General features: G+C 48.5%; 1 protein-coding gene across 3 annotated transcripts in view; it reads left to right on the top strand.

Moving 5' to 3' along the window:
- The window catches only part of TENT4B (terminal nucleotidyltransferase 4B), a 70,874-nt gene extending 56,792 nt beyond the window's left edge, over positions 1-14,082 (top strand). For 2 of the 3 annotated variants that reach the window (XM_040982737.1, XM_040982735.1), the window contains 10 exons: positions 69-115; positions 1,347-1,467; positions 3,005-3,112; positions 5,862-5,990; positions 6,677-6,890; positions 8,035-8,161; positions 8,276-8,379; positions 8,488-8,675; positions 10,224-10,388; positions 11,435-14,082. In XM_040982737.1, the coding sequence (XP_040838671.1) occupies positions 69-115; positions 1,347-1,467; positions 3,005-3,112; positions 5,862-5,990; positions 6,677-6,890; positions 8,035-8,161; positions 8,276-8,379; positions 8,488-8,675; positions 10,224-10,388; positions 11,435-11,611 (1,380 nt within the window). In that variant the 3' untranslated portion in view covers positions 11,612-14,082. The remainder of the gene's footprint in view (positions 1-68; positions 116-1,346; positions 1,468-3,004; positions 3,113-5,861; positions 5,991-6,676; positions 6,891-8,034; positions 8,162-8,275; positions 8,380-8,487; positions 8,676-10,223; positions 10,389-11,434) is intronic. The other variant, XM_040982736.1, reaches the window with a different exon arrangement.
- The last annotated feature ends 278 nt before the right edge of the window (positions 14,083-14,360 follow it).

The following is a 14,360-nucleotide window of genomic DNA, read 5'->3' as shown; positions in this document are numbered from 1 at the left end:
ACTAGAGGACAGCCGAAGCAAACATTTCTCCCCTAAGCTTTATCTGACACCTTCTTTTTCTGTTTTAGGTCCAGATATTTGGAAGTTTTAAAACAGGCCTGTATCTACCCACTAGGTTAGTACATTTATGAAATATTCAAGGAGATTGTATATATTTCCAAGGTATATTGATTTTTGGCTGTTGAGTGTGTAAGACTGGAGACAAAATAGACGTGTGAAACATTTATTTAGATGTATTTGAAGGAGTTTGAAGCAAAATATTCCTTCACATCGTCTCTCCAAGACTGAGACTGATGGAACAGGGCCACTGTAGCACCTGACTCCAATTAGTTCCGAGATAGAGAGACGGCCACAGGGAGCTGAGCAGTCCCACACTGGTGCCCCCTGGCACAGGTGTTCCCATGGGTCACAGTAGAAGGCCTGGTGTGACCAGGGATGTGAGGGCTCTGCCACCGGAAGTGGCTGTACGCTCCGGGGACAGCACTGAACCCTCAGGTCAGGAGGGGAGCTCAGCTCCTCTGTGAGGAGGGTAGGAGCCGCTTTGAGGACCTCACGTCCCCCGTCGGGCATCTCAGGTGAGGGTGAGCAGCCCGCAGCCTGGCAGGACGACTAGTCATTTTTTACGGAGAGGGTGGATCCCGACCTGTGGGAATAAAAGTGGTGTGGGCTTTCTAAGGGAGCAGCACTCCATCTTGATACTTGATTGGAGCCTGCCAACATGTGTGGATGTGTATGGCACCTGCAAAAGCCAGAAAAGATTGAGCTTTGAGTTTGTTCCCGTTTTTCCTTAGTTTAGGCTCTGAACTTCAGCACAGCCACCTCCCCACCCCCCGATCAGTCCGTTTGTATTGTACAAATCCATAGTCACATTTCCTGGCGAGGGGCACCTTCACAGAGCTGATCTCCGTAAAACGCCCCCGTCTCCGTCCTGCCCATGGTTCTCGAGACAGCTGCCCACAGGCAGCAGTGTCTGGCCTGGCCTTCTGAGATGTCTGCACATGCTGGCGCGTGTGTGTGTGCATGCTTACAGAGCAGCCCTGCGCTGCTGCAGTTGAAGTCCCAGTCTTACCCGACAGGACTGTCTTCATTCAGGCCCTGGAGCCAATGTGCAAAGCAAACATGGGCTGGTAGCATTTTGAGGTTTTGCTTCCTTCGGAATTGCCCTGCTCTTGAGGTCTGGATTCTGTGAAATGACTGGGGCAAGAGGTTCAGGCAGCCCTGTACTTACTGTCGCTAAGCCCACAGTCACTGGCGCATCTGTCCAGCTGTGGCGGGGCGGGAGGGGGAGTGTGCACTTCGAAGCCGGTAACCGGTGGTGGCCCCTCACCGGGTGTGTCTCTCCCCAGTGACATCGATCTCGTGGTGTTTGGGAAGTGGGAAAACCTGCCGCTGTGGACCCTGGAAGAGGCTCTCCGGAAGCACAAAGTTGCAGATGAGGATTCCGTGAAAGTTCTAGACAAAGCCACCGTAAGTTCTTTACGTTGCACCTGGAATCTCTGGCTGTGTACATGGGAAACCTGACCCCGCTGTGCTGAGCACCGGGGAATCGTAAGCACGTGTTTTTGGTAACACTGTTTATACACCAAAAAAGGCTTTCTCTTTGTAAAATAATTTGTTCTGAAAATAACCAGTTTTATCATGACAGTGCTCACCATAGAGGGTTTTGTTTGTTAAATCTTTGAAATACAGAATAGAGATTGAAAATAAAAAAGAAAAAATGGGGATGTGGGTTTTTAGCGTTATGTTATAGCAGGTAAAATCTTTGCCTGAGATGCCAGCATCCCACTGGGTGCAAGTTGGTGTCTTGGCTGCTCCACTTGGAATTTAGCTCCCTCTGCCGACAGCCAGGGAAAAGCAGTGGAGGGTGGCCCAAGGGCCTGCGCCTCCGGCACCTCTGTGGAGACGGGACGAAGCTCCTGGCCCCTGGCCCCTGGCCCCAGCGGTTGTAGCCATCTGAGGAAGGAACCCACAGATAATGGAAGATTCTGTCTCTAACTCTGATTTTCAGAATTAACTAAATAATGTCTTCATTTTAATTGTTTATAGATAAAATAGGGATATTATTACACAGATGTCGGCATTCTTCCACTTTGTTTTATGCCTCTGAACTATTGTGAATAGTTGAGATTTTATGAGTCATTTTAGCCATGGCCTAGATGGCCATTAAAAGAACTGTGATGGAAACTCATTGTCAAAATAAATGTATCAGTCTTAGAAGAAGTGGGTTTTATTTTATTTTGTTTTGCTTTGTTTTGGAGATGCAATTCTGCACCCAGATCGGCTTGCTGGGGACAGGTGAGTGATATGAAGTATATAGCGCCTGTACTTGTAATTCTTCTGTTTTCAAGTTGTATTTATTTATTTGAGAGACATAATTATTGAGAGACAGGGAGAGAGAACGCCCTTCCATCTGCTGATTTACTCTAGATGGCTACACAGCCAGGACTGGACCAGGCCAAAAGCAAGCCAGGAGCTCCAAGCACTGGGCACCACACTGCTTTCCCAAGTGTGTCAGGAAGGAGGTGGGTTGCAAGTGGAGCAGCGCTCATAGGGAATGCTGGCCTCAGGCAGCAGCTTAACCTTCCATACCACAACACTGGCCCCTCACGTTTCTTGATCTTATACTGAGTTGGAAAGTGTTCTTCAAAATACGTAATGTTGATAATGGTTTTCCTACATGATTGCAGATTTCTCTGAGTGTTAATTTTCTGGACTGAATAATCGCTTTAGTGTGTATATCAAGATCTGTTTGTCAAGCCTTGGAGTTACGTACCTTAGAGGAAAAGCAAATGACAAATCAATAAAGCTGTTTAGACACAAAAGTAAAATTGTCAGTCGGCAGAAGTCACAGAATCTGCTCCGCAAGGCTCTGTAGATGCAGAACATGCATGCACACTCTGGCGGCGACCCCTCGTTCCTGGTCCCTGAGCTGGGTGGCCTGCCCTTCCCCGAACTTGTCTTTTGATTTGCTTTAAGATTTTTAACTGGCCCTTTCTTTTTCCAGGTACCTATTATTAAATTAACAGATTCTTTCACTGAAGTGAAAGTTGATATCAGCTTTAACGTGCAGAATGGCGTGAGAGCCGCGGACCTCATCAAAGATTTTACTAAGGTCAGAGGGATCGCCTCACTGGGGCGTGGGATTTGCTGTGTGTACCGTGTGGTGCCTGTGGCCCCGCGCTTCGCTGTTTCTGCGTGGGATTTGCTGTGTGTACCGTGTGGTGGTGCCTGTGGCCCCGCGCTTCGCTGTTTCTACGTGGGATTTGCTGTGTGTACCGTGTGGTGCCTGTGGCCCCGCGCTTCGCTGTTTCTACGTGCACATTGCAGACACGTTCCCGTGCAGTGTGTAATGATGGACAGTGACCTCAAGGAAGAGTTAAGGGTGGGGGAGGCAGGCTCCTCTGTCCCTTGGTGCGCTGCAGAGGCCAGCTGGCAGCTGCGCCCCCAGAGTTCAGGCACAGACCCGCTTAGGGGCTCCAGGTGACCCTGAGGTTGATCCCTGCAGGCTTCCCTGCTTCCACCATGAAGCCGTTTCTGCTTCTTTTGGAAGAACCGTCAGCCACGCCTCGAGAACACGCTGGGGGCTTCTGTGGTTGTCAGCATTTTCTCTGAAGCTAGCTGTTAGACTGCCTCGGAGCATGTAGCACATTTGTTTTCCCCCTCCATTCACCAAATAAATAAATAAATAAAAATTATTATTTGAAAGGTAGATTTTCAGAGAGAAAGCAAGACAGAGAAAGCTCTTCCATCTGCTGATTCACTCCCCAGATGGCTTCGGTGGCTGGAGCTGAGCCAATCAGAAACCAGGAGCTAGGCACTTCTCACAGTTGTCACACACAGGTGCAGGCACCCCAGACTCTGAGCCATCCTTTGCAGCTTTGTGAGGTCATTGCAGAAAGCTGAATTGGAAGTGGAACAGCCAAAACATGAACTGGCACCTATGTAGGATGCTGGCACTGCAGGCAGAGGATTGAGTCTGATACACCATGGTGGCAGCCCCCTTACTATCTTTTTGTTTTAATGAAAAGTATTAGCTACTAATCATGTTATAAATGTTGCATTCTAGTATATAAAATCTATAAAGACACATGCATGTGCAGAGGACAGAGAAGCAAAAAACGAATTTGTCAGTTTCCTGCTGTTTTGGGTAGGGGGGTGTACATTTTTCTTTTCTTTAACAGAAACTGAATTGAAAAATAATACAGGGCCCTGCGTCATGGCGCAGTGGTTAAGGTCCTCTCCTTGCATGCCCAGGATCCCATATGGGCACCGGTTCTAATCCCGGCAGCCCCACTTCCCATCCAGCTCCCTGCCTATGGCCTGGGAAAGCAGTCGAGGATGACCCAAAGCTTTGGGACCCTGCACCTGCATGGGAGACCCGGAAGAGGCTCCTGGCTTCAGACCGACATAGCATCAGCTGTTGCACTCACTTGGGGAGTGAATTATCGGACGGAAGATTTTCCTCTCTGTCTCTCCTCTCTGTATATCTGCCTTTCCAATAAAAAAATAAAAATAAATCTTAAAAAAAGAAAAGAAAAAGAAAAAGAATACAGATGGGTTCCAGTGTCAAGGAGTAGGCTAAGCTCCGACACAGATCCCTGCTTATGGCATGGGAAAGCAGCAGAGGATGGCTCAAGTTCTTTGACCGCTGCACCCATTTGGGAGCCTCTGGCTCCTGGCTTCAGATCAGCTCACTCTCTGGCTGTTGCAGCTGTTTAGGGAGTGAATCAGCAGATGGGAAGAGATCTCTCTCTTTTTCTCTCATTCTCTCTCCTTTTCTTTGTAACTCTGCCTTTCAAATAATAAATCTTTGAGAACAGCCCTGGGTGTAAGGGAGCCATGGGAGTGCATGCCCTGCGGCCCTGGCTGCTGAGGTCAGATTCCTGGGATGTGCCGTCAGTTGCCTGCTGTGTGTGCTCGCCGGTCCTCATCTCGTCAAACGGGGGACCAGTGTGTGGCCTCCACCTTCCCTGGGTTGCCCTTCAGGTTCCTGCTTTGGAAGCTCTTCCCCATCAGCACAGCAGTCCTTGTGAGGGTGGGTGGGGCTGAGCCTATGGACCAGAACCATTCTGTCAGCGATCTGCCCAGTTTGTTTTCGTGGGGGAGACTTGGTGAAGGCAGGCTTCAGCACTCTTTCAGGATGTGTGCTTCTTCCGGCCTTGCTATCCTTTGCCTTGCTCACTTACGTTGGATAGATGAAGAAATTGCAACATTTTTCTGTCTTTTGGTGGCGTTGGCATGCTCAGGCAGCCCCGTGACATCCTCAGTAAAGTACAGCTGGTCGCCATGTGGAAGGCAGCTGCAGCCCTGTGCCACTCTGGAGCCAGAGCAAAGTCATCGCAGGATCCAGGGCCACGTTGAGCAGCACCGGGGAACCCGGGACCTTAGGCATCCCCTGCCTTGGCACCATGCAATGTAGCAAGACAGGCTCCTTGCCCCCATCTGTTCCCCACGTGCACGTGTATATCCATTGGCTGTGTTCACAGCAAGCGCTGTCAGGTGTACCCTGCTCGTGTGTCTGTTGGGGTGGGGGGATTAGGTAGGCCATTCTTTTTATTATTGTTGATTACATTGCATTATGCGACACAGTTTTATAGGCACTGGGATTCCCTCCCCACCCCCACCCCCCATGGGGGATTCCTCCACCTTGTTGCATTTAGGTAGGCCATTCAGGCACACATGTCTCAGACTTGACATGTGAGGAGAAAACCCAAAACTGCTGTGGCTCTGGAGCTACCCGTGAAGCTAGGATATCCTGCGTCTGTCTTGTCCCGACCCAGTGTTGTAACACGGCAGCTGCTTCCTGCCCTCATTAGCACTTGGGGGAAGATCCTGACTGTCTCCTTTTGTTTGTTTTGTAGAAATATCCTGTATTACCCTACTTGGTTTTAGTACTGAAGCAATTCTTACTCCAGAGGGATCTTAATGAAGTCTTCACAGGTGGAATTGGGTCTTATAGTCTCTTTTTAATGGCGGTCAGTTTCCTTCAGGTAAGCCGCATGGGCACCCCAGGATCGTTTTTGCAGAGAGTTCTGATGAGTCCACTGGGGGAGTGTTTTGGGGAGCAGTCCCCTCAGGGAGCACTGCGGTGCCTTCACCCTTTCAGCTGGGCGTGTTCCCGTGACGTAGTCCTTGAGTGTTTAAGAAACCTGTGGGAAGCACAGGTCTCAGTCTCTGTCCCACCTGTGCCAGGGTTTGAGCCTTAGCACTGGAAATGTTCACATGCCAAGTGAGGACCTGGAGTCCCTGAGCTTGTGTAGACGTATGAATGCCAGAAACTCAGAGCTGCCTGTGAGCGTGTCAGCTGGTGAGGCGTGCTGGCTGGAGGCCTGCAGCCTGGGAGAACCGAGCTCATCTTCGTCAAGTTGTAGTGTTAGTATTGTATATTCACGGGGCACAGGGCTGCCTGCAGCGTGACTCCCCCGTGAGTCAGGACAGCTGTGCTGGGCCGGGCCGGCCGGCCACAGCCTTCAGCGTTAGCCCTGCACTGGCAGGGCTGCAGTGGGGTCTCTGACAGCTGTGTGACTTGCCTGTCCCCTCAGCATCTTGTCTCCTATGCTAAGCCAAAGTGGCAGGAGCTGATAGAAATTGGGGTGTTCCATATTGCCTCTTCCCCAGATAAGTTAGAGAAATCTCTGAAATAATTTCTTCCTTTTTTTTTTTTTTCTATTTGTAGTTACATCCCAGGGAAGATGCTTGCATCCCCAATACAAACTATGGTGTTCTCTTAATAGAATTTTTTGAATTATACGGACGACACTTCAATTATTTAAAGACCGGCATCCGGATAAAGGATGGTGGTTCATATGTGGCCAAAGATGAAGTACAGAAAAATATGCTGGATGGCTACCGGCCGTCAATGCTGTACATTGAGGATCCTTTACAACCAGGTATTGAAATTAGGTAAATCTGAGTGTTCCAGGAGAGGGCGCTATCTGTCCCCTTGCAGTTTAAACTTCCAAGAAAGATGAAGGACTGGCTTCTTACTGTAGTCACTCTTTATCCAATGCTTCCTAAGTAAGCTGCTCCCCGCTCCCTCCCAAAGCACAGACACACTCCCTGAAAACACCTTGCGTTTTCTGGGGATGCTGAGAGTCAGGTTGTTGTATACGCTGTGGAGCAGAGTATACAAAGTGGTCCCTGTGGGCTCAGCTTCCGCACGCCTCTCGTGGCTAGCCTTGCCCCATCCGCACAGTGCCTGGCACTGCCACACTGCCCTCTAGGGCACCCGCACCGAGCTCCCTGAGGCAGGACACATTGGCGTTCTACCTCTATGCATCCTAGGAGACAGCGCATTTGAATTTCGGGCTGTTCTTTGCCTTGAACTTCACGTGGTCTCCTGGTGTTTTCTCCCCTTTTGTGGCGACCGGAGAGTGAACAGAGGATGAATTCTTTGTAGCTTGCTTACATCCTGTTTTTTCTGGCCAGTATTTTTTTCCTGATATAATTGTAAACTATTCTGATGATGCATAATTGGGCTCCAGCGGAAGTGCTTTGAGCCATTTGCTTCACTGTGAAGTCAGCTATGAAGATGGAGGAGGGCAGGGGGTGAGGAGACCCGGGGCTGGGCACTGGAGAAAGGGGGCCCTTCTGGCTCGACGGGCCACCCGGTAAGCATTCACAGCTGTGCATATCTGTTCCTGAGGAAAGGACTGTTGGGATGTTTTGCAAGACAATCCTTGCCTTTTAGGAGCTCCCAGTCGAGTGTGGGAAGCACAGGTATGGGCTGACAGAAACCTGCTCAGTAGCTACTGCTTCAGCAGAGATCGGACCCTTTTATTCTCTGGTTTGCTCAACTGTTTGGGCCTCGGATAGCGGGTGCTTGCTGACCCTGAGTCCATTTAAATAGTTTGTGCATGTTTGACACACACAAACACACCGTACACATCCCCCGCCCAGAGGCCAAGGAGGTGTGGATTGGGGTAGCTGACAGCTCAGCCTCGGAAAGAGGAAAGAGGCCTCATTGTTGGTGCTTAGTTGGTGTCCAGCAGTGGTCAGGCAGCTGACTATGGAATATATATCTGTCTTTTAAAGGTAATGATGTTGGCAGGAGTTCATACGGGGCCATGCAAGTGAAACAGGCCTTCGATTATGCCTACGTGGTTTTGAGTCACGCTGTATCGCCAATAGCAAAGTACTATCCCAACAACGAAACAGAGAGGTAAAAGCTTGGCTATGTCAGTCAGCCTGTAGTGTCAGGATTGCTGATGGCTGCCGACTTGTGAGTTAACGCGCCTTCCCCTCTTCCCCCCACCTTTCTCTTACGCACCTGCAGCATATTGGGTAGAATAATTCGAGTAACGGACGAAGTCGCCACGTATAGAGATTGGATCTCCAAGCAGTGGGGCTTGCAGAACAGGCCTGAGCCCTCGTGCAATGGTGAGTGCCTGCGTCTTTGCTTCGCCAGGTGGGCAAACCGTGAGCTGAGCTTCTGCTGTGCCGGGTGCAGCGGGAAGAAACGTTTCCCGCCCTCTGCTGCTCTTTCAGGAAATGGCGTGACGTTGATCGTAGACACTCAGCAGCTGGATAAGTGTAACAATAATCTGGCTGAAGACAACGACACCCTCGGGAAATGCCGAAGTAAGACTTCGGAGTCTCTCAGCAAACACTCCTCCAACTCCTCCTCGGGCCCAGTGTCGTCCTCTTCCGCCACGCAGTCCAGTTCCAGTGATGTTGTAAGTCCGAGGGCCCGGCTCCCTCCTCTGCTTCCTTGTGACCGGCACGTCCTCGAAACGTTGAGGCATGTGCTTTTGTTGACATTTGATGTGAACGTTTTCAGGCCTACAGCAAACATGTGAGAGTGGAGGCAGGCACCTGTAATCCATCCTTGGCTTCCCTCCCTGACGTTGTACGTGCTCACCACATCAGTCTCTCTGTCCATTCTCTCATGATGCTCTTTGATGGCTTTCACAGCAGATAGCAGATGTCAGCACAATTCCCCCCAAGTACTAAGTGTTCCTTCTGATACAAAACCAACATGTAAGGGAAGCTTCGCTGCACATTCATGTGCATGATGTGACCCAGAACTCTGAAGATCCCAAGTATGCCCGCTCTGCAGGGCTTTTCTGGCCAGCCCCTGGAGCACCCTCAGAGCGGGCACACCCTCAGAGGGGGCACACCCTCGGAGGAGGGTGCTGCTGTGGCTCTCTGGCCGTGCTGAGCTTTGACACTTGCAGAGCCCGTGGACGTGGAATCCTTCCACGTCTCATCTGTGTGAGCCTTTTTTGATGCACAGTAATGTTTTTGAACTTCCTGGTTGTACAGGTAGCTTACAGTTTTAAAATGTGCAGTTCAGTGACCTGGTCCCATCCCTCCCCCCCCCAGTGTTGTGCCTCCCCTGTTAATTCATACCACATCGTTCCTATTACCCCGGGGAGAAAGCCATTTTTACTAGTAGTTCCTCGCAGTTTCTGCCTGGTACTCTCCAGTATGCTTCCTATCTCCATAGCAAGTTTAAGTCTAAGATGGGCTTAGCAGCATTGTTTCAAGTTCAGCTCTTGTTAACTGTGTGACGTAACAGAGCAGGCTACGTAAGGGAGGAACATCTTTATTTCCTGTTGTTGATGGTAACCGTGTGTTCACTTTCCTGATGGGGTCAGACTCTCGAGCGCAGTGCCTAACTGGGTTCCTTGTAGGTTGCTGGGGCACTGTTCTAGGACATGATGGAAAGTAAGATGTCCCAGGCACAGGGGACAGGAGCAGAGTCAACCCCGAGCAGGAAAATTGGGGACGTGAGATGCCAGCTATAGTGCCAGGGTGAAGGTAGAGACGGCCTTGGCCACTGTAGCCCAGAGGCAATGAGGGTTCAGTCCAGGATCCCAGGGAGGTCAGGACCCACAAAGTGTGTCTGGTAGGTGGAGTCCCCGATTTGTGGTCACAGACTTTCCAAGACTGGGTCCCTAAAAGCACTGTCTCCCTCTTCTCCCTGCTCATTCCACTCCACCGTGACTCATTTTCTGCACACGCAGCGCACACTAGCGCTGGCTGCTGAGCCAGTCGGATGTGGGTGACGGGTTCAGCGCTGGACCGGGAGCCCCGTGGGAGACTAAGTCATTCTGGATGTTGAGAGGAAAGCTTATACACGGAGCCCCTTAGATGCCTCCCTGTGCTTGCTCTGTGCTCCATTGTCCACATTTGTCCTGAGCTGAAACTGCTTCCCTCTCTGGAGGTGGAGGGTCTAAACTGCTTACGTGGTGCGTGCTAACTCGTGTGACTTGTCTTAGGATTCTGACGCGACGCCCTGCAAAACCCCGAAGCAGCTACTCTGCCGCCCATCCCCCGGGACTCGGGTAGGGTCACAAGATGTGTCCTTGGAGCCGCCACAGCCAGCTGGGAAGACACAAAGCACCCAGACCACTAACACGCCCAGCAGCACCAACAAATCGCAGGTGGGCAGGGCTGTGTTTTCAATCCTTGGTGTTTGAGGTGGGCTATGTAGAGTTGCTTACATGGGAATAATATATCCCACAGGTTTGAAGACGACTGGGATAAAAAAAAAATACCTCTTTTGTTGTAAGCCCTTACATGCCAGGCAGCACTTGCAGTGCTGGGATGGCCTTACGACGTGGTTCCCAGGAGCCGCTGGGCAGCCCTGCTTCTCACAGAAGCAACAGAAAATGTTGCATCAGGTTATAAAACAGTGTCACTGGTACTTGAAGTAGCCTCTGTTTGTGCAGATCTGAGCATGATACAGCCTTTTTCCGTGTTTTGGAATTCCACACCCATGGCCGCTCTCAGCAGTCAGCTGATCGTCATCAACTGTGACTTAAAATAAAAAAGCCCGGGACATTTTCACTTGCTTAGTTCCCCAAAGATGCAATGACTCAAAAGGAGAGAAGGAATCCGCTGACACTGACCCCTGCCTGGCCTGAAGCCACCTCGCCCTTCTCTGGGCCGTGGGGGAAGGCTCTGGGCTGGTCCACCTGGTCACCTCATGTTGGGTCTGATATGTGGAGCCCACTTGACCAGTGCAGCCTGAGTGATGTGCGTGGTCCCAGACCTAGTAGATCTGGGCTGATTACAGCGCCCGGGGCAGGAAAAAGCCATAGGAGACAGGGCTGACCGTGCCCACCCACCCCTCACCTGCCAGCACCCTGGATCTGTTATGCCACTTACAGTCTGTGGCATGTGACTTGGTAGGTTACCTGGCAACATTTTTACATCCACACATTGCTAAGAAGGCAAGACAGTGTGGTCTGCATTTTTCAGTGTTCTCATTAGAAAATGATGAAATAAGTACAGTAAATGTGGCATTAGAGGTCCCAGGCATTGGCCTTGCAAGCATCCTGTCCCAGGTGCCCGGTGGGTCAGTGGTGGCCAGCTGCACTCTGGCCAGCGCAGTGTTCGTTTTGGGAGCTGCCCGGGTTGGCGTGGCGCGGAGGGCACTGGGCACATCCCCCAAGCTGATGCCTGCTGCCCCTTTGTTTCTCTGCAGCACGGAGCAGGAAGGCTCTTTCGTTCCTCCAGCAAAGGCTTTCAAGGTACAGCTCCAACGGGCCATGGTTCCTTGATGACAAACAAGCCACATCAAGGCAAATCCAATAGTCAGTATTACCATGGCAAAAAGAGGAAACACAAGAGGGAGGCGGCCCTCTCTGACCTGTGCAGATAGTCGGCGCTGTGCGGTGGACTGTCGTCTGCGTGCGGGACAGGTGCACAGGGACTCCTGGGGGCCGGTCAGGAGCCTCACGCTGTCAAACACTGACTTAGCAACTGCATTTTTTCCCAGCTCGCCACGGAATGGATCATGAAGACTGACAACTGCAAAAAAAACAAAACAAAAAAAACACAAAAAAACCACAAAAAGCAAGCAAAAAAAGGGGGGGGTGGGGGGAAAGGCTGCTTATTTGAGAAGTCATATGCCACAGTAACAGGGTCATTTTGAGATTTGAAGCTTGAATGTAAAATAAATCTATTTCTCATTGGCTTTATGCGGCGGTTTAGGGGATAGTGCCGAGTGTGGGTGGGGAGGCAGAAACTAGCGGTGACTTCAGAGGAGGGCGGGGAGGCCAGAGTCCAGCAGGGGCGCGATCTGTGCATGTTGTTGTTGTTGTTTTTTAAACTATTTTTGCATATATTTACCATTTTATTGTGTGTACATATAGAAGACCATATAGGAAATTGATATTTGTAATAGTGGATTTGTTAATACTTTTTACATAACATTACTGTTTAAATTGTAAACAGATTTTTTTCTCAGGATTAGTTGGCAAACTCTGACCTGTCTTACCATCCGTGTGTAAGGAAGTGATTCGTTCCTCCTCTTACTCAGTTTGTTTTCCTCAGCGTTGAAATGACTTAATCCTTGTGGCCTCCTGCAAAAAATATGTTTCTAAAGGAAAGGTTTATGGTGGCAAGTGACATTTATTTTATTTTGTTTAGCTCATAAACACACAAAAATTGGACTATGTACTTTTGTGTAAACACTGAAAAATCTCTTCCTCATCTCTTTGAGAAGCACTCGCTGTGGTTCTCCGCATCGCTGTCGCCCCAGGCCGTGGACGGTGACACGGCTCTGGGTTTCTTTCCTGTAGTCTCCCCCTGTCCCTCTTCTCCCGGGTGTCTGGTGTGGCTGCGAGCTGCGGCCTCTGCATGCTGGCTCCTCTCACCGCGTGCTGCGCGTGCCCGTCTCTCATCGCTTTCTTTTTTCAGTCCATGCTTACCAACTGTGGGAGAGAGCAACTGTAAACAGCTTTAATTAAATCATACTTACACATACACACATTAAAAAAACACACATAAACTATTTTCTTATACTCCACTTTATGTTTTTGGTATTGTTGATCTTTAAAAATTAAATGGTCTTTGATAATGGAGCTATTTTGTATTGCCTTATTAAGACCAAATACTTCTTGTCATCCCTTTCTTTATCCTCTGCTCTCATGGGATTGTTACCGTTAATTAAAACTTTTTTAAACATTGGCTTGTTTTAATCATACTGTAAATTTTGGTTGTAGTTAGCTCTTGAGTGCAAATGAGATGTATAATTGTGTTATCCATCACCTGTTGAGTTTGAAACTCAGTTGGGACTATTTAATGTGGAATGTAACTGCCAGTTGGGAAAAGGTCTTCTTGTGAGGTGAAAGCTCTTAGGTCTGGCTTCCGTGTGTGTGGCTCTGTTAAATGCAGCCATTTCTGAGATGAGATTCTTTTATACATATTATATATATATATATATATATACACACACATATAAAGTACTATTGGCTTTTAGGAATTTCTTTTATATACATTTATGAAATATTGAAGACCAATCAGACCATGAATGGACACTTAGTGCAACTTTTTATAAAGAAAATAATGCTAAAATAAGACCAAAACTGATGTCATCACTGAAATTAATTTTCACTATGTTCGTATTTCAATTCACAACGGAAAAAAAAAAAATGTGTTCCAAAAACTGGAAACTCATAGTACCTGTGTAAACTGTGGAAAATTTTAAATGTGATGTTATTTTAACAATGTTTTAAATTTTAGAGTCACATTTTATTCTGATCAGAATTTTTATCAAGATGTTGAGCTTTTGTTTGTTTTTTTAAACTAGTTTGTCATAACATTGTGCATAATCACAGTATTTATTTTCTAGGACTATTGTGAATGTGTGGACTTATGTTTACTGCTAAGGGAACAATTATTTATAAAATAATATTAAATCCAGTATTAGCTGCCTCTTTCAGACACGTCATACCTGCAGAGATCCGTGTTACATTCACCACACTGAATTTTTTTTAAATGAATCACCCTCGTTGTTGGAAGTTCATGTACTCTTAGGGTGCGAATATTCGTGTTCCAATAAGCATGTGATTATATTAAGGTGGTGGTAGCGGGAAGATCATCTTGATTCCATTGGGAATCTTAGGTTTTCGTAAATCTATTGGGAAAATAGTTTTTCCTGTACTGCTGAAGTTTCTTTTTGGTAAACAGTATCTTTCTAAAAGAAAAAACAAAAGCATGAAGGAGAACGCGAGGTGTGTACCCATTTCCTCTGATGACCAGCGTTGTACTCGTGAATACTGTGTACCTTGCGATGAACAGTGTGGAAGCTGCTCATTTTTCAAATCTGAAGTAAAATACTTTCAAGAACTTTTAGTTTGCCTGCCTGCTCATTTGTTCTGTGCATTTCATCTCTGGACGTGACTCCTGTCTGGGTTTTTTTTTTTGTTTGTGTTTTGGTTGTTTTGTTTTGTTGAATACCCTTTACCGAAACTCTGAGCATAGCACAGAGACATTGTCATCTTGAATATGACCGTCCATCCACATGCATGACTCATAACCCACCTTGGCTAGCACTTGTGCAACGGAATTTTGCAAACTCACTGTGTCACTCACTGTGGTGGCATGTCCTGGGCGTTGGTGAGAAA

This window comes from Ochotona curzoniae, unplaced genomic scaffold (genome assembly GCF_017591425.1).
Source record: "Ochotona curzoniae isolate NIBS_2020 unplaced genomic scaffold, NIBS_Ocur_1.0 contig_3622, whole genome shotgun sequence".
Lineage (NCBI taxonomy): Eukaryota > Metazoa > Chordata > Mammalia > Lagomorpha > Ochotonidae > Ochotona > Ochotona curzoniae.
The sequence above is the reverse complement of the archived record's forward strand: the minus strand, read 5'-3'. Positions and strand labels throughout refer to the sequence as shown.